The 19,447-nt window shown below is 38.8% G+C and overlaps 1 protein-coding gene across 8 annotated transcripts in view; it reads right to left on the reverse strand.

The window, feature by feature from the left end:
* Positions 1–19,447, reverse strand: part of LOC147168368 (teneurin-3) — a 215,617-nt gene that overhangs the window by 99,009 nt on the left and 97,161 nt on the right. For all 8 annotated transcript variants that reach the window (XM_086084930.1, XM_086084935.1, XM_086084934.1 and 5 more), the window contains one exon: positions 7,566–7,804. In XM_086084930.1, coding sequence (XP_085941056.1) covers positions 7,566–7,804 — 239 coding nt within the window. The remainder of the gene's footprint in view (positions 1–7,565; positions 7,805–19,447) is intronic.

Genomic DNA, 19,447 nt, shown 5'->3' on the forward strand with positions numbered 1-19,447 from the left:
GCGTGCCCCGTGGAAAACCTTTGCTGGCCGTAAATTGGGGAAAAGGTTGGATTTGTACATTCGTTACATGTTAGTTTAAGCCCGGGGTTAATACAAAAAAATCTTCATGTGAGGTTTTAAAAAAAAAAGAAAAAAGAAGAAGAAGTGAAATGCTTCTTTATACACTACAGCCAGTGAGAGGGGACAAATTAAAAATATTCACATGTCATGCTTCGTGCAGACCGCCATGATAATCGCTCATGATAGTAGAATGAGTGATGCGGCCCATCTGGAGTCAGCTTGTGCCAAAAGCATCTCTGTACTCACAAATATGGACATTAGGATGGGGATGGAAGCATGTTATGGAACACGGAGTGTTGCTAGCTACCTTGCTTTCTAGCCACATGTGTAAACAAACTCAGTGCAGCTCAGCCTCTGACCAGCGACCGTTCAGATCAATACAAGCGCCATTGGTGTATTTATATCTTAAGAATTCAGATTGATCAAGTTTTTCTGTTGTACTTTTCTGCATCATCAACAACCTATTGATGTTTTAATTTACTGACAGCTGACATTCTAGTGATGTTTTCCTTTTTAGAAGTATGTGAAATTAATTTCAAACTATTACTGGTTCATGTTATTTTGTTGTCTTGGTAAAAAATAAATCAAAGGGATCATGTCGTTCCCCAATGCATGTTAAAACCAAATAAAACATGAATAAGCATATGGATTTAATGTTATTAGCTCATAAACAGCAACAAGTGTCACGCCAATAAAAACGCCGTTACACAGTTACAGATGTGGAATATTGACCACTTCCCCAGACAGGAAGCACATGCTCTGGACTTTGTGGTAAAGCGATTGGGAGACAGTCGGGGTTCTTGCTGGGCCGTATTTCAACTGCTCACAAGGCCCCCCCAGTTCCCCTAAGCTGAATGAAGAGTTATACCGTGCATTGGCTCAATCCCTTGGAGGGGAAGATGGTTTATTGTTGTGGTCAAGACTGTAAAAGGCTTGTGACAAGTCAGCTTTGACACGCAACAAAATATAGAAGATGAAAGTCCTGTGTCTTAAGGATTTACCCAAGCCCTATTTGGCATACAGCCATAGAAAATACAAAACCACCTTGTTGTCTTCAATTTCATGTTCATTTTAATGCCTAGTTGCACAAAATGTGTATCATACGGCTAATATATTTGGCGAGAAATCAACAAATGCGCCTTTTAGTTGTACCAGACATTGAAAATTAGAAAGAAATTAAAGAAACAAGGGTGGTCAAATATATATATTTTTTTCATTTGACTATTAGTATTGGTTTTCAGATTATTATTATTATTAGTAGTAGTAGTAGTAGTATTGTTTTTGCTTTGTTACAGAGAGGTGCCGAGTTTCCACCATCACGTATTATGTAAGGGACAAGAAGTGTAACAGTGTAAACAAATGCAGTACAGCTCAGCCTCTAGCTAGCGGATGTAAAAAAGAAAAAAGAAGAAGCCATTTGTGTTTGTTTAGTACAATAAATCCAGACTGTTCAATCTAGTACTGTTGCTCTTAATTGCATCATTCATTTAGAAAAAAAATAAGCTAAATTTTAATATATAAATTTCCTAAAATAAAGCAAAGTATCAACGTTCTTAAAATGAAGACAAACTATTGTTGAACTAACCTAATAAAAAAAATAAAAATAAATTAAAAATAAATTAAAAAATACTATTAATGTAATATTTTAAAAACGCTAACGGTCTTTGAACTTTCCTCAAAAGAAGACTGACGTGCAGAGCTTTTCCAGATGAACTCGTGTTGCTGTTACCCAAAAAGAAGGCAAACAGTTGATGTTGAATGTTTCCAAAAAAAGAGGGAAAAACCATTGTTGTTGATGGAGTCTGCATCAAAGCCAGGTTTCCAATTTTAAAAGTAGTACCACAAGTGTAAGTGAGACGTGACTGCAGGTCAATTTATCAAAATCAACAATTTTGTCAGGTAGAATTTGATGGATGCACGTGTCACCCGGGGTTTATTGTATAAAGAGGGCACACATATTTCAGGTCTTGTCCAAGGGGACTGCTGAACAGATGGAAACTTTACTTGGAAAGGCCCCGAGCCGAGATTCCAACCCAGTGTCTTTGACGAAAAGTAGTATGTGCTTTCCCAATTGTAAAAAAATTATAGTGCATGAATTATTATTTTTTTTTTTTATGACCTACAGTAGAGTCAATTATTAATTTTATCATGTGTCAACCATAATGTGATAGCTCAGACATGTAGTTTGGCCTATCAACACTATCTCTGTTGTTGTTGTTGGTTTTTTTACCCTATTTAGAGTAAATTTGACTCTATTTAGAGTGGGACCAAATAGACTCAATTTTAGAGTAGGCTGATATTTACACTTGGAAGAGAGTGAAATAAATAATTGAAAAATAGATAAATAAAAGACACTCAAGGATTGAGGAACGACCTCAAGGCCTTCAGCTTGGGAGACTGCCACACTATCATCTGAGCTATGCCCCCCCCCCCCCCCTGTTTGCTTATATCCAAGAGGAGGCCAAAAACATTGTTTTTTGGTCTCTTGGAGTTAGGAAGATTCCAGGTGACATGACTGATATACTAACGCACAGCACACGTTATAGTTTGGGCTATGGTAAAGTCAACCATGAATTTTACCGTGGCAATCAGTGGGAGGCATGTAACTAAATAGTAATGGATAATAATGTGCAAAAGTAAAATCCATCATTAATTTTACTGTGCCAGCCAGGGGAGGGAGCAAGCCTTTAGTTTAGGATTCAACTGGGCAAAATCTTGTCATTATTTCACAATCTGACAATTAAGAGAAGGCCTGTGCCTATGTGAGTGTTGAAATGGGCTATAGTACAGGCCATCATGAAATTGACCGTGTGTCAATTAAGAGAAGGTCCATGTGTATAGTTTGGGCTATAGAAAGTTTTGTGTCGCGTTCATTTTACAATGTGTCAATTAAGAGAAGGCTCATCCTTAAAGATTGGAGTAAGAACAGACAAAAGGAGTCCATCATCAATTTGGGCAGGTTTGGTGTTTGTTAAAAGAACGGGTTACGGTTTTTAGAGAGGTGCTTCCCAACAAAGCATGAGGAAGTTTTGAAGAGAGGCTAAGTGAGACAGATGCAGTTGAGTCATATTACAACATGTGCAATTTCCAACAAAAAAAACAAAACAATGTACATATATAGATTAAAAGCGACGCCAGATGTGCTCTCTGGAGGCAGCCTGTCTGCGGTGTTCCATTTCACAGAATGACACGTCTAAAGATTGTCTAATGCCACCGGGAGATAATGGAGTCGTGTGTTTCTCTCGCTAAGCCTGAAAAGGAAGGAAGGAGGCGTTGCAGTCGTCTGCTGCTTCCATTTTCCGTTTCATTTCAAATACGCTCAATTGCGACACGCTAATCATCGTCTTAAATCATGAGCATTCTTTGCATGGTTTCCGTTTGTGAATGAAACACATTGGAAATGACTGGTTCCCTGACTTTACCTTTGTCTCCTTCCTGCGCTTCCCCCCCCACATCCCATAAAAACAGGCAGGGACCCTGGCAGGTGTCTCACTGACAGTGACAAACTATCAGAAGGAGCACAGGCGACTTGTTCATCTGGCAGTACCGGAAGAACAAATGGAGGTGAACGTTAGTAAAAAGTGGCCAAGATGAAGGGACAACTACAGATCATGAAGGAGGCCATTACTTACAGTAGAAATTTAAACAATGTCATGCAGATTATATTGCAATTAACAGTAAGTGGAAATGGAGTTGAAAATAACAGAAAACTAATTAAAGGACTTTTATCGAGAAAGGATCGACACAGACTGGGCAGAACAAATAAGGCACATTCAGTATTTAACAAAACTACAGCAGACTACAGTGTTTCGATATCACGATGTATGCAACAATTTTTGTGCAACTTATCAAATCGCTATCTGTCAGAGTCAGAGGACAACAGCATTACATATATCGCAATACATATTGCTATGTATTGATAAAACAAGTCTTAGATACTGCAACATATTGGTATCTCAGAGAACAGTATTGATCCCACCAGTATTAGATATCAGTATTGCAAGGGTACAGGTAGAGATGGAAAATGAAGCTTCATGAAGCACTTGCAATGTTTTTTGACTCCTCTAGATGGTGCTCTTGGTTTAAAGATAAATGCTAGTGCAATGGGAATTCATGACATTTCCACTGCATCTTTTAACCAAGAGTGCCATCGAGAGGAGTCGAAAAAATATCACAAGTGCTTCATGAAGCTTCATTTGTCCGTCACCAGGTACAGGAACAATAAACCAGCGTAATGTAGCAATATGTATTGAGTCGTCGACATCCCAACTTGTATTGTTGGAATGTCCATCATTAGATATCAGTATCACAATGCATTATATTGTTAACTCTCAAGGCACAGTATCACCACAGAAAAAATTGATTACCTATCGTTACCTATCTTTATCTCTCTACGGAAATGATCACATATTAGCTATCAGACACGGATACACCAGCATTAGTTAGGCTACAGTATTCACCAGCATTATACAAAGTAGTAATATTGTGACATATCAATATTGGATGGGTTGCAATATCAATACCAAAGCATTACGATTACAACCATATCACGACGTAGCAATACGACCAGCTTTTGATTATCGGTATCACAAAGGTACATTATCAATACACGAACATTACACTATGATATCGTGACATATGATTTTTGGAGTGCAGTCTTGATACCACCAATATTAAATATTGTGTCACCAATTGTCAGGGTACATATTTATACAGCAGCATTAGATATTAATATTGCAACATAAGCTATCATCTTGTTTTCTTTGAGCGTACAGTATCAATATCGAAAAATCAGCATTACAGAAAGTTAAAGTGAATTTTTATAGCGTGTAGAACAATTGGCAATAGGTTTTTATTGCTGTAAGCAGTGATTCTGCCCGTGCCGGCTTAGTGTGTGTGTGGGTGAGTGAGACAATAAAGATCATAATGCTAATGGATATATTTTTTTATTTTTTTTTATAGTGCACATGTTGCGATCGTGGGAGGAAGAACATGCAGACTGTGCATAGGCGGCCTCAGTCTTTTAATGGTAATTAAATGGCAGATAGGCTGCATTTATATAGAGCAGGGGTGGGCAAACTTGTTTTGCTCAAGGGGACACATTTGATTTTTAAAATGGACAGATGGGCCAGGTCATTCCAAGAATAGGGGGGGGGGGGGTTATTGTGCATGTAATGATGTAATGTAATGTTATCTGCATATAAAATTTTATTTTAGTAATAAAATAATTATCCACTCTCATGTTTTGAGTTGATATATTATTTGTTTAATTATCATTTACCTAACATCACATAGTTATCTTTATTTGACTATTTTTGGATTTCATGTAAAATTATTTTTAAACTGTTTATTCGAATAATGAGCTGTTTTTAATGTAATGTAATTTAAAGGTGCATTGTGCCGTTTAAAAAGGTAATATTAAAGCTTTTACTCTGACTGCACCAATCAGCTTTTATCTTCCCTTTATAGTAGAGTGTGCGGACCTGCACAGTCGACAGTTTCTTTGGGGAGGGGAGGGGCGGAGTTTTTCGTACCTCATTTGAAGTCATGTCTTCGTTTGTCAACTGTGGCTGTCGCTTTAAGATCGTGCACGTACTCGCACGCGCACCATGAACGAGCCTGACACAGATGCTGCAGTTATGCTTTGGGCCAGATGTGGAAGTCAAGAGTAAAAACGTGACACTGCACAAAGATCCTTAAATGTTTATTCTAACAATAAAATAGTGCATGATCATTTTAATTGTATTATTTAAAATTAATTTATTATAACTAAAGAACCACTTATTTGATGCAATACAACAATTAAAAACAATGAATTTTAATTAAAAAGAATAATGCATGCATTAATTTGATTTAAATAGTTACAGTTAATTTAATGATAATTCAATATGAATTTGATAAAAACAAACAATAATATACTTATGTACGTATGGATGGATGTTTTACATTAAGTAAAACTGAAATTGAATAAAATGCACACCTTTTTTTTGTTGTTAAAAAAATATAATGAATTCACATTGTTTAATTAAACATGTATTTTACTAATATGTCTGGCTTTAATTTAATAGTAAATGCCATGTGTTACAAATGAATTTCCTTTGTGGCTGAGTGATTACAATCACCATACACGTGCACGTTCTGCTTTATGTTTCAAGTGGAATTAAATGTAACACAAACCACACTGTTACTCTCCCTCCTAGTATGCAGAACTGACCATGAGTGGGCTTCTCGCCCTCACTGACTTGCTGCTTAACGTGTTTGTTGTGACTTTTTTTTTTTGGGCATTAAACAGTAAATACAGTTGAAAAACTAAATTCAAAAATTCAAACAATAACAAATTAAAAGTATCAGTTTTGTATTACAATTGTGGCATTAATAGGACTAACAGTAACTAATTGAATAGCTGTATTACATGGAATGCAAAAGTAGTTCATAATCTGAAAACCTACTTTAGGGACATTTATGTTCTTAATGTGGCTAAATGCATTTGAGAGCATTATGTTATAATTAAGTCCAACTATGAGCCAATTATTTTTAAGAATTAAATACTGCCTCATACAAAACAGAGACTGCAAAGACTAAATATGCATATTGGAATAAAATAATCAAAGAATAACACAAAAAAAGACTATTTACTCTGTGAAGTGCTGTTCTGTTTATGATTACGCTTATACATCTTTGAAGAGGAGCTAATTGACTTCCGAAAAGGCAACGTCACCATTTCCCTGATTATGTGTAGCTCCTCCACGGAGCCTCCTCGATTCTTGCTCTTCGATGCACATTTAAGACAGCCGAGGAAGTGAGCAAGGAGGGTTGCACATAGTAGACATGAGATGCTGCCAATTTTAAGAAATAGGGACATTAGCGATGTACGATACGACTACACACCGAAACCACAACACTAGCCTGACATACACCTTCCTTATAGGAGCCACTTCATGTGTGTGTGGCGATACTTTAAGGACATGGATGACAACATTTTATGGCGAGTGCAAATTATACTCTGCAAAATGCATGATTAACTCTTCAGGCGACGAGCATCAATTTTGCTGTGCTTTTCTCCACATGCGCAGTTCGGTGAGTCGCGTTTCGTGATGGCATGGAATAGTTGATAATTAAGTGTTAATATTCTGTTAGTGTTTTGATTTTTACTGTGCAATGTACTGAAAACAGCTTAGTGTTATGACCCCCAAACTGTAATCTTGTTGATTTTAGTGACATTTTGCAGAAGGGAACAACACTTTTTCCTTGTTGAACTAATTTGCAGTTGCCTGTGGATTTTGCAGATGAGATTGTGTTGTAGGTAAACGTGTCAATTCCGTTGTATTTTCTTTGTTTCTGCATTGAGTTTCACCCATTTGTTCTGGACCAAATGCTAGCTTGCTGTTCAGTTACATGAGCAGTCGTGGCTGCGTGACCAGCGTGATGAAAAGGACTGCTTAAATACCAATTGTAATTGAACCCTGACATTAATTGGTCCATTCGTAGTGTATGTTGGCACTGACCTATGCAGTAGCAGAGGATGACTGACAGCAGCACGGCCACGGCAACCGCGATCAGAGCGGTGCACTTCCAGGAGCAGTGCTTGGGCGACTTCTTAAACTTGAAGGCGCCGCGGGACAGGCTGCCGCGGGGCAGCGGACGCGCCGGCGTGGAGTACACAGTGCCTGTCGCCATGGTGTAGCCGGGGGCCGCCGCGCCGAAGAAGGGCGTGCTTCCCGTTCCCGTTTTAAACAGGAAATGCCTGTCGAATAAGGAGAGGGATATACATGTATTAATATTGGTATTTCCATTTTTGTTAGCCTAACAGCCTAGTTGCAATCATGTTTGAGCATTTTCAGGAAATGAGAAAAGTATTTAGTAACACATTCATATTGTTTATTGATTTGAAGAAAATAAAAAAACAGTAAGTTAAAAATGACTTCATAGGCCAAAGATAGATTAATTTCTCAGGGTACAGTATAGATATGCAAACATTAACGACTTCACAAGGCAAGGCAAGGCAAGGCAGCTTTATTAATACACAATGTAACTCCATGTGCTTCACAAACTTAAAAAAAATACATTTAAAAACATTAGCAAGAGTCATTTAAAAGCAAAGTAAAGAAATAATAGCTTACTAAAATTACTAAAAGAATGTGCAGTACAAAAACAAAGTAAAACAATAAAACAACGCTTTAGAAGAGCATTATAATATATATCGGGGGGGGGGGTGCAACTTTTAACCTGGATTTAAAAAACATTTATACTTGGGGCAGACTTCACTTCTGTTGGCAGTTTATCACATTTGTGTGCAGCAATACAGCTACATTCTGCTTCGCCATGTTTGCTTTGAACATGGGCTCCACTAATTGTCCTCAGTCTGCAGATCTCAGAGCCCTCATGGGTTTGTATTCAATAGCATTCTGTGTTGTATGTATTCAGGACCTAAACCATCAAGTGATGTATAGACCAGTAGTAGAACTTTAAAGTGTAATCTCCAGCTGACTGTGAGTCAGAGTAAAGCTTTTAGAACTGGATAGATTAGATATCAATATTGTGGCTTTTGATATCATTATCTTAAAAGGCAACATATTGATGCAACGCATGTAACAGATCGACACATTGTATAATAATTTTTCAGCATTAACACAAATTGCATATGATCGTTATAAACATCAATATTGCAAGAGTATAGAATTGATCCACCAGGATTAGATATCAACATTGTAATCATTACCTTGTGGTGTACAGCATTGAGACTACCATCATTATATCAATACAAATGACATTGGGTGATATAATGCACACATATCGTTCTCTCTCGGGTACCTCATTGATACACGAGCATCAAATATCAATATTGTGTATTTCTTATGTTTTAAGGTTGAGTGTCTTAGATATAAATGTAGATCATACACTTGCATTAAAAATAAATATCACAATGGAGAGTCATTCTCATGGAACAATATCGACACACCACAATTAGAGATCAATATTATGACATCACTATTTATCTGCGTAAAATATTGATACAGCAGCATTAGATACACATCAATATAATCAATACTGCCGGCATATATTCTAGGGTATCAATACCACCAGTATTAGATATCCATATTGTGACATTTGCTGGGTAAAGTATCCATATGATTCTGTATCGGATCATTCACTCTGTATACATTATCAATGCAATGAAAAGCTTTAAAAATGGTCGCAGAAACGTATCCCAGGCTCAACCAAGTTCCTCACAGCTACTGATGCGCGCTTTAAAAGTTATCAAATAGTGATACTTTTTTTTATTGTGCTTTTTAAAACTGCAGTGGATCCATAACAGCGTGAGACGGACACATTTAATATTCATGAATAATGAATGTGGATGCCCACAAGCTGCAGCATGTTTAAATATCGCCATAAATATCGATAGTTCCTAAAAAATATATTGTCCGGACCTTAATAGCAGCTATAATCCACGGGGCTGGGTGGCATACAAAAATCAAATCAAATAAAAAATAAACAATACATCATAAATACAATGGACTCCCGCCTTGCTCGCTTGACCTTTTACAACCAGGCCTGTGCTAATAGCCCATTATACCTGCGCTAATTAAGAGGCTTTAATCAAAGGCATTACGCAGCCGTCGTCCTATTAACTCTTAAACCCCAAGTGAAAAGCTCTTAAGTAAATGAATTAAGCCTTCTTGCCACTCTTGCCACCGCTTGTAGATTAACACCCCCAATGGCCACAGGGCTCGAAAACTGGACCCGCTGACCCTATGGTCAACTCTCTACGGTAAGGTTAATTAAGGACAAATATTTACCAGCCCAAACATCAATTCCCTCACTCTGTGATATACTGAATGTTTTTAAGATTCTTGAGCCACCTGTTTCTTTTTCCAGGCTTTTGTGCCATCCTCAGTTGCTCACACTGAGTGAACAAAGCGTGGCACCAGTGTCCTACACAAAAAGCCCCCAAGAAGCAGAGTGGCGAGATGTGAAGCATCATTCACTTATCTCTCTCTCTCTCATCCATTTCAGGCTTTTACACCACCACTATTTTTTTTTTGAGAGAGAGAGAGAGAGAGAAAAGAAAAAAGAAAAAAAGAAGCAAGTGCTACATAAAAATAGCCTGAAAAAGAACACCTCCATCTTGTCTGACTTGGTGCCTTGCAGGCTTTTGCACCACCAGTTGCACTCTGCATCTTACTTAGGCTTTTATGAAACCTCCAGTTCCACTCTACTTTCTTTTTATGCTTTGTAGATCTTCTCCAACTATATTCTGTGTGTCATTTTTAGGCTTTTGTTCCCACTCCTCTCACATTGTGCCACTTTTTCAGGCTTTTTGCGCCACTTCTACTCGTTATGGCATGCAGAGTAAAAGCAGACAAAAATACTGAAAAAGTGGTACATTCAGTAACTGTAAGGGCAATCCCATGTAGCTATAATGGCTGAATAGTGGCAAGGTGTCGCACAACATTGGTGACATAAGGAATTAGCAAATTAGCAGTGAGTCATCATAATGACTTCTGTCAACTCTTCTTCATCATCATGCCTCAGAATCGAGTAGAACAACCTGAAGGTGAAAAATTACACCAAGGTAAAATAAGGACTTAATGTATTACAAGACAAAATCTGCTGATGTGCACCAACATAATTTATTTCTATTGATTCACCAACTATAGCTATGCAAATTCTCTCCACTGATGCTGAATGCAGCAGTAAAAAAAAAAAGCAAAAAAAACAAAGATTCAAAATATGATCAGCGCTGCTATTTTTGGGAGGGGTTAAAGACACCCAAAAACGTGAAAGATTTAAAAAAATAAAAAAAATCTGCCCTCCTTTCTTGCTCTACTTTCTGGTTAAACGACTTATTTTTCTTTATGTCGACTTATAGCGGCCTGAAGGCGTTATTGGTTGTCATAGCAACTGATATTTCATACACACGCCAACAAAGTCATACATTTGCTCATCAATTATTTGCACGGCATCTGTAAAGTCTCTAAGATTTCTGGTTTAAATCCGACAAAAATCTGCACTCTAGGAGCATTAGCGTAGCCAATTAGTGGTATCATCTAAAATCCACACCACGAGTCATGACTCTCAAACACACAAAATGGTTGCTTTAACAACACTTAATAGTCTTTTTTTCTGGAAAGTAGACATGCCGTGAACCCCCCAAGCATCTCCTGCACGTGCTACATATTGTGATCAATGCTGGAGCACAGAGAACAAATGTCACACTTTGGACCCGTCTGGCGGTCCTTGGCGGCCCCCCGATTGACGCAAGCTGTCGACACGCAGATGGAGGGGGGATTCCGTTTAAAGGTTAGCGCGCGTCACTCCCGGAATGACAATGTTCCAGGTAAGTAGGAGGGAAGTGTTGTTCCCTAGAAAAGGGCTCTGATGTGGTGCATTTGAGTTCATTTGTTCACTGAGTAAAGTTGTAGACTACAACATTAGCTTCTGGTTCTGACCTCTATTTTGCTTGCCAACATATGCTTCTCAACTGTAATCAAAAGGTAGCTTGAAGAAAAAAAGCGTCACTCAATACAAATGAAAATTGTCACTCTAGCGTTTGTTAACTGCTAGTGAGTTTGCTGCCATCCATCGGTTTGTGATTTGTGATCAAAGGGTAACGAGAAGAAGGAAGGACCAGTGAGTATAGGCTTCTAACGCTAATCTCTATCTAGCGGTTGTGATATGTTAATTACATGATATTTTAAATTAAGATAGTTTAAATAAAAAAGGGGTAGTGGATTTAGCGCGTCAATGAATTTTGAGCGTCAGTCATTCAGCAATTGTCAACAGTGGGGACACCATTCCATGATCGGCAATCCGTCAATATTTCAAGCCAAACCGTCAATCCATCATTCGTTGATTGCTCAGCAAAATGAAAGTCCGTCAATGTTTCCGTTGTTCGCGGTTGGGCATCAGTCAATGTTCCGGCAATTATCATTTCGCCAACAAAATGGGCGTCTGTCATTGACGGATTGACGGATCTTTCGTCAATAATGACAGAATGCCCGCCTCTGTAATTTAGATGTAACAGCGTTAACCTCTGGGGCTAACTGCTAGCCAGTTAAATAGCCAACTTGCTAGTCACTCAACGCTTGTCAACTGTTATCAAAGCAGTAGCTAGATAAATAAAGAAAGAACTGAGCGCTGTTATAGACTGCTTGCTACAGTTTCTGGCGCTAATCACTATCTCGTCACTATGTGTTTGCCATTTGTGATCCAAAGCTCACGACTGAGTGGAAATATATATTGTGATGTTTGCATGTGGCACTAACTGACTGCTAGCCATGCAAAGGCATGCATGTCACCCGTGATTAATTCACTGCCATGGACGTTTACATTCGTCAACTGTGATTGTTTACCGCCGCTGACACAAATATTCGGGAAATACGCTTTCTGTGAAATTCAGGTTAGTAAACCACTATAATGACTAACAAATCCCTGAAGATGGCTGTGTTACGTCATTTTTGATATCAGATCAGTACAGCTTTTCAGTAGAATTCAAAGATTACGGTGTGAACTTCTACTTGATATGCAAGGGATAGAAATTTTGTGCTACAAACTCATCATCACTCAGGGCACACTTGTCCGCACTTTTCTGCTGAGCATGTTTCTTCTACCCCCCCCTGCTTTCTGGTCAGAAACCGGTGTTTTGGGTGAAACCATCCCATGTTCTACTGTTGATTACAAAAGAACAGAAAAAGCTAGAACACACACTTTTGCTCAGGTAGAAGAAGAGTCCACTCTTTCTTTTGGTAGATTTGGTGCTGATGAACACGTAGAACACAATATTCTGTGGGTCTTGAAAGATTGGTGAATATAATGGCCAGCAACATTGGGAACTTTGCTTTGAAAAAGGATGGCAGGGAATGAGTTAAAAGTTGGAAAGTAGAAAGGAGGTGAGCCTGATGGAGCTTGAGAGGGGCTGTGAAGAGGAATAAGTGAAACTGCCCAAAGATAGGCATGCAAAGCTTGTGGCATCTTATTCAGAGAGGCTTGAAAATGCAATTTGCTGCCAAAGGTGCATCAACAAAGTATCGGCCAAAGGCTGTGTTGTCATCATGGGGTGTTGTGTGCAGAGTTCGGAGAAAAATAACGAATAAATCTGTTTTGGAAAAATGACGCAAGATAACAAAATATGTACAAAGTGAAGCGTTGTGAATTCTGTACTGTACATGGTGAAAGACAAAAAAAAAAAGACAAAAATATAGCACACTGCTAACTTAGTTTAATGCGAATGTCCAAACAAATGCATTTTTTTCTGAATGCTTTTCATGTTGGTTTTTGTTTTCTTTTAAAGAGCCCACAGTGAAAATGAAACGCTGTCGGACACAACGAACAAACACCGCTGCCGCGTAATTGATTAGCGCCAGCTTGACGCAACACGGCGCATCGCTATGCTAATCCGGCCGGCGGCAAAAGCAAAGGGACAGCCGCGAAAGCCGATGAATGATCTCAAGCGTACGGGACTGGGACCTGCACGCTTGTCCGTCCCATTGGGACGACTGCGGCGACAGAAACGACCAGGGGCGCTCTGCGGCCGCCACGGCTTGTCATCAACGCGACATTTGAAACCAGTCACAAAAGACGGAACAAGCGAGTGGGTGGATTTGTCCACGGCTAAGCTGCACAAGAAGAACACTCGAAACAAAGCCAATTGAAGTCGTTCTAACGGGTAATCCCTCTCTTGGACGCTAGCTCTTAGCTAGCAATAGCATTACGAGGCTGGAGCTGAATGATCAAACTGCTTTGGTTTGTAAAACACACAAAGAAAACTACCATTGTAGAATAGTGTCAGTGTCTTTAGTTCCCAAAAAAAGAAAGCAATCGATCAATTTTCCACTTATTGACAAAGAAAATTTTTAAGCGATTAAGATCATGAAATGTTTTATTTTGTATTTAATGGTATTCATATTGAACTTGTCTGTATGGTTAATTTCCTAAAAACTATTGACGTTAAGCGTACCTAAAAAGAAAAGATTTAAAGAGTTACATATTATCAAGTGTTGCAGATTTCAATTAATTTGTATTTCCGTTGCATTTGTCTGTGCCGTTCATTTCTGATAAAGAACACAAATGGTGCCCTTTCCTAAAGAGAAAAGTTTATCATTTAGAATGATTTCACTCCCAATATTTTTTGCTTGTCTGCATCGTTCACAGTCAACTTAAAAGCAGAGCGTGTCTCGAGGTTCGTCACCACCGACGACCTCCCACAAGGCAGCGAAGCCTCTTCCGACACGCTCTCGATCAATTCCACACTGGCGACATTGTCGACGCCTCTCTTTCCTTGCGCGCATGAACGCTTCGACGGAACAATTGTGAACAACCTTCAGATGTTATTCAAGCTAACAAAAGAGAAGCTTGTGATGTACTAGATGTGGTGTGCATATGCTATACTGGATGCTTATAATGGAGACTTACAGAAAGAAAGTTACACTGAGATCTAATACGAGGGCCTTAAGCTTTAGGAAGGTAAAGGCAATTTGCATCAAGGGTATTTTCTTTTTTTGCTTTTTCTTTAGGTTTAAAAAAATGTGAAATGCAAAAATCCCAACCATTGGTTGAAACCCTAATTGAAGCTTGAAATCCAAAATGTAAACCCTAATCCTGGTATCAAGCACTTACCCTGTCTGAAAAGTCAGATTTAACTTGAAACCCGAATATACAGGCTGAAACCCTCATTTGAAACCCTAACTGCCTTGAATCACTAACACAGGCTAGAAATGCAAATTTTAAACCCTAATGCTATCTTAAAACCTTCTATCCATCCATTTTCTTAACCGCTTAGTCCTCAAAAGGGTCGCAGCGGGCGCTGGAGCCGATCCCAGCTGACTTCGGGCAGTAGGCGGGGTACACCCTGAACTGGTTGCCAGCCAATCGTAGGGCACACAGAGACGAACAACCATCCACACTCGCTATCACCCCTATGGACAATTTGGAGTGTTCGATTAACCTGCCATGCATGTCTTTGGAATGTGGGCGGAAACCAGAGTACCTGGAGGAAACCCACACAAGCACGGGGAGAACATGCAAACCCCACCCAGAAAGGACAAAGCCCGGACTCGATCTCACGTCCTCTGCACTGGGAGGCGGACGTGCTAACAAGTCACCCACCGCGCCGCCTATCTTAAAACCTTATTTTTAAAACCTACCCTGGAATGAAAGCATTATTTGAACCCCTAACAGTGGTTTGAAATCCTACTTTAAAACCTTAAAGCAGGCTCATGACTTTATTTTTAAAACTTAAAACTCTTAAAACGCTTACCCAGGCTTGAAAACCTTATTTTCTATTTCATAGCCTAACCCAGATTTGAAACCATACTTTAATACCTTAAACCAGGTTTGAAATCCTATCCTTTGTTAGAAATTGCAAGATAGGCTTGAAACTATGGATGGGCATTAAACCTCATGATTCAATATAATTTGATTAGCTATCAATTTAAATGTTCTGATATTGTTTCAGTAAGAAGTGGGAATTCATTTTGAAATATTTAGCTCTGCCATGTTAACACGTGACATGTTACTTCGTCTATTAGCTGACTTCAGCAACCCAAACTCCTGTCTTCAACTCTTGTGTTTTCATTGATTGTGCATCATGGTTTGAGCATCTCTACCATTTTCTTAAACTGCTGGTTTTCCACAACACTGTACGACTCCTTGCAAATAATAATAATAATAATAATAATAATAATAATAATGACATAATGGATTTACATATAAAGCACCATTCATGCATGGGACACAAGGCCACTTAAAGTGGCCAGACAAAACACAAGACAAAGGACACTTAATATCAAAAACTTTGTGAAACAGGTGAGTTTTGAGTTTTTGTTTGAAAATGGCCAGTGATATGCGGCAGTTTATCCACCCTTACTTGAAACCCCAAATTAAATCCCTAATGCTCATTTGAAACGTTATTTTGAAACCCTTATCTTAAAACCCTTTTTTGAAACCATTACCCACCAAAAATATTTTTAAAAGATCCATTGATTAACAAAAGTGATTAACAAAAACCTCTTAAGTTACTCCAAACATAATATACAATGCCACATATCTTCTAATAAGCTAATTTAAAAAACGTGTGAAGTCCTACTCAATTTTGGTGATTGCCTTTGAAATGGTCATCTCGAGGTAAAATGTGTTTCCTTGTACATGCTTTGCATCAAATAATAAAAAGACAGCTTTTCCCTGACCTTTATGTGCCAAAAGTTGTTTTGTTTGTTTCCGCTACTCTTAAAAACAAAGACACAAAGACTTTGCTGATATCGTCAGTTCAAAGTGATCAAGCAAGACAACTGTGCTGAGTTTGGCCGAAGGCTGCAGGTGAGGCCATCACCTTTTATTTAGCAGCACGCAGAGTGCGAGCGAGGACAGATAACAAGTACAGATAAAGTGGATTGGCCCGCTGGTGGAATGAGGAAGGATAGGCTGAGAGAAAAAGTACAACAATGTTCATGCTTGTAAAGTCAGGAGCATCTTGTGAATCTTTCGGGGAGTGTGTGATTGCTTCCAGTTTCCATTAAAGAGATTTAAAGCGAGATAAAGACTGAGTCAACTAAGTCTAGACCAGCAGGAGACAACGTAGACCAGTGCTTGTCAGATAGGATAAAACCCCCACCGCTCACCAACAAGGCATTAAAAAAAAGTTGATAAAATTAATTCATAAAAATACTTGGTATCCCGGTCTGGGGGTGCAAATACTTTAACCCATGCCACAGGTTTCAAAATAGGATTACATTTGAAAAATGGGGTTCGAGACAGGGTTATATGATTTGATATCATGTTTTTAAGCCAATTCGTGGTTTCTAGTTAAACCAGGATTAGGGTTTCCAGTTTGGATTTCAAAGTAGGGTTTCAAACAAATGTCAACTTTTCAAATTTGGGTTCTTATATTAGGGCTTCAAACCTGGATTAACGTTTCAAATAAGAGGGGTTTAGTGTTTCATACTAGGGTTTCAAGTCAGTTTTATGGTTTCAAATGATGGTATGAAACCATGTTCTTTTCAAAATAGGGTTGAGTTTCAATTGAGGTTTTGGGTTTCAAGTAGTGTGGGTATAGGGTTTGAAGTCTAGGTTAACATCGTACAATAACTTCAACATCATCATGACACAATATGTGCGCATTTGCAATCTTATCCCAGTAGCCACACATCTCCATCAAGTGAGCACACATCGATTTGCTGCCGGCGGGATGGGGGCGACCCCGTGGGGTCGAAAAGGAAAATCTCTCGCACCACGTCAACAAAAAGCTCAAGTTGCAAAAAGCACTTAGCAGCATTGTGTCAATTAGTGCTAATGAATTAAGCGTTGGTTCAAATGTGCTAATTTGACACAATAGCAAGCAGCTCAATATTGTTGGGCCAATCAATTAGAAGGTGAAATCTGACAGTGATCACACTGCGTTTGGACTCTTGAGTGCAAGGGAAGTGCCAAGGAATGAAACATTACTTTGGATTATTTACCCTTGTTTCAAAGCCTAGAATAAAACCCTGACTCAGTGCTTTGAAATTCAAACCCAGGCTTGAAATGTTGACACCTATGAGTCCCTAACTATCCACTGAAACCCTAATTGGAAGCGCTATCCCTGGATTAAAACCCTATTTTGAGGCATTAACTCTTGTTCGAAAACCTAACTCTGGTTCAAAATCCCACTTTTAAACCCCTGCCTAAATTTCAAACCCTAACCCTCATGTTAAACTGCACTTTAAAAAAAAATATCCCTATTTGAAACTATAGCAGTGATTTTAACACCATCATTTAAAGTTGAAATCCTAATTTTAAACCCTACTTTGAAACGCTAAACCTATTTGAAACCAGAACTCAGGCTTGAAACCACCAATTGAAAACCATAGTTTGAAACCCTAACCCATAAATGAAACCTAAATTTGAAACTCTCACTTCAAACCCTACTTTAAACTTCGAACTGTACTTTGAAACCCCGACACTGAACCAGTTCCATGAGTGCGTGGAATCCAACCTATTTTGTTTGTACTCTTTTCTACAAAAATCCCACAAGAGCACATCCAGTACAGCGCAGTGCACAGTTGACGAAGACATGTGGGAACAACTGACGCACCGTTGGAAATGGAGGAAAATAAAAAAGTAAACAATGATGTTTTAGCGGCGCTCGTAAAAAATCTAAGAGAAGCCAGCGCAGTGAATAAAATGATGCTTCACCGCAGGATTTGAAGAATTAAAGTGTCTGCTTTACGGCCCACACTCTATCACGCTGTTATTGTGACACAAATGTATCGCAAACGGTGTCGCTGGACTGATAAATGTTGCGCACTTCTACTGCCTTACAGTGAGGCCTCCATTTTGACTCGGAATGGTCGGATCAGTTCCTCCCCGCAGTCTAATTGATATTTTATAAGAAATCCTACTAAATTATCCTGAGATAAGGCTCTTACAAGTCAGATGTCAGGTGTCAGATTAGAGAGCCTGTTGATAGTGAACTCTGCCAGGGTGTCATGCTAAAAATTTTAACATAAAGCCTTTTGGACCCTTCACATCTTGTGAAACTTTGTAGCACTAAAACCAGCATTAAAATGTCTTCTTGCCTCTTGCTTAAACAATTGACTTAGTGGCACTTTGCAAATATCTGCAGATGTTGCACATCCCCGTGTGACAGTAGTACTGTATTGATTATTGTATCTTAAGTACCCTTACATTACATAAAGACTCTCTGTCGTAGTTGTTATTTTTACTGCAATATAAGTGCTGTTCATAAAACCGAGACAAATTGATTGAGTTTTTGCTCACTTGTACTTGACCAATAAAGATGATTCCGAGTCTTACACTTGAAACTCTGACTAAACCAGGGGTGGCCAAGTTCAGTCCTTGAGAGCAACTATGCAGCCTGTTTTCCATATTTCTCTCCACTAACACACCTGATTCATGAACAGGACCATTAGATTCAGCTGCGCTGAAGGAAGGAGACATGGAAAACCGGCTGGATAATGGCTTCCAAGGACCAAACTTGGCCACCGCTGGACTAAACCTTAACCCAAGGGTCATTAAAACCCCATAAAACACCTTATTTGTAGTCCTAAAACTAGTTTGAAAGCATAAAACAGCCCTAAAACTGCTTTCAAAACCATATTCCACAATTTAAATCTTAATTTTGAAACTGTAGTCATGGTTTGAAGCTCTAATTTGAAACCACAACACATGTTTCAAAACCTGACTGCGGTTTGAAACAATAATTTCAAACCATAACCCAGATTTGCCACACAAATCCCGTTTTGAAACCCTAACTTTGATTCTAACCCTGGATTAAACCTTAATTTGAAACTGTGACGCATGCTTAAAACCTGAACCTAGGCTTGAAAAAAATATTTGAGACCTCAAATTGTAGTCCTCATTTGAAACTCTAAGCCTGCCTGGAAGAAAA

This window comes from Leptonotus elevatus, chromosome 9 (assembly GCF_054856555.1).
Source record: "Leptonotus elevatus isolate MCC_2025b chromosome 9, RoL_Lele_1.0, whole genome shotgun sequence".
In the NCBI taxonomy this organism is placed as follows: Eukaryota; Metazoa; Chordata; class Actinopteri; order Syngnathiformes; family Syngnathidae; genus Leptonotus; species Leptonotus elevatus.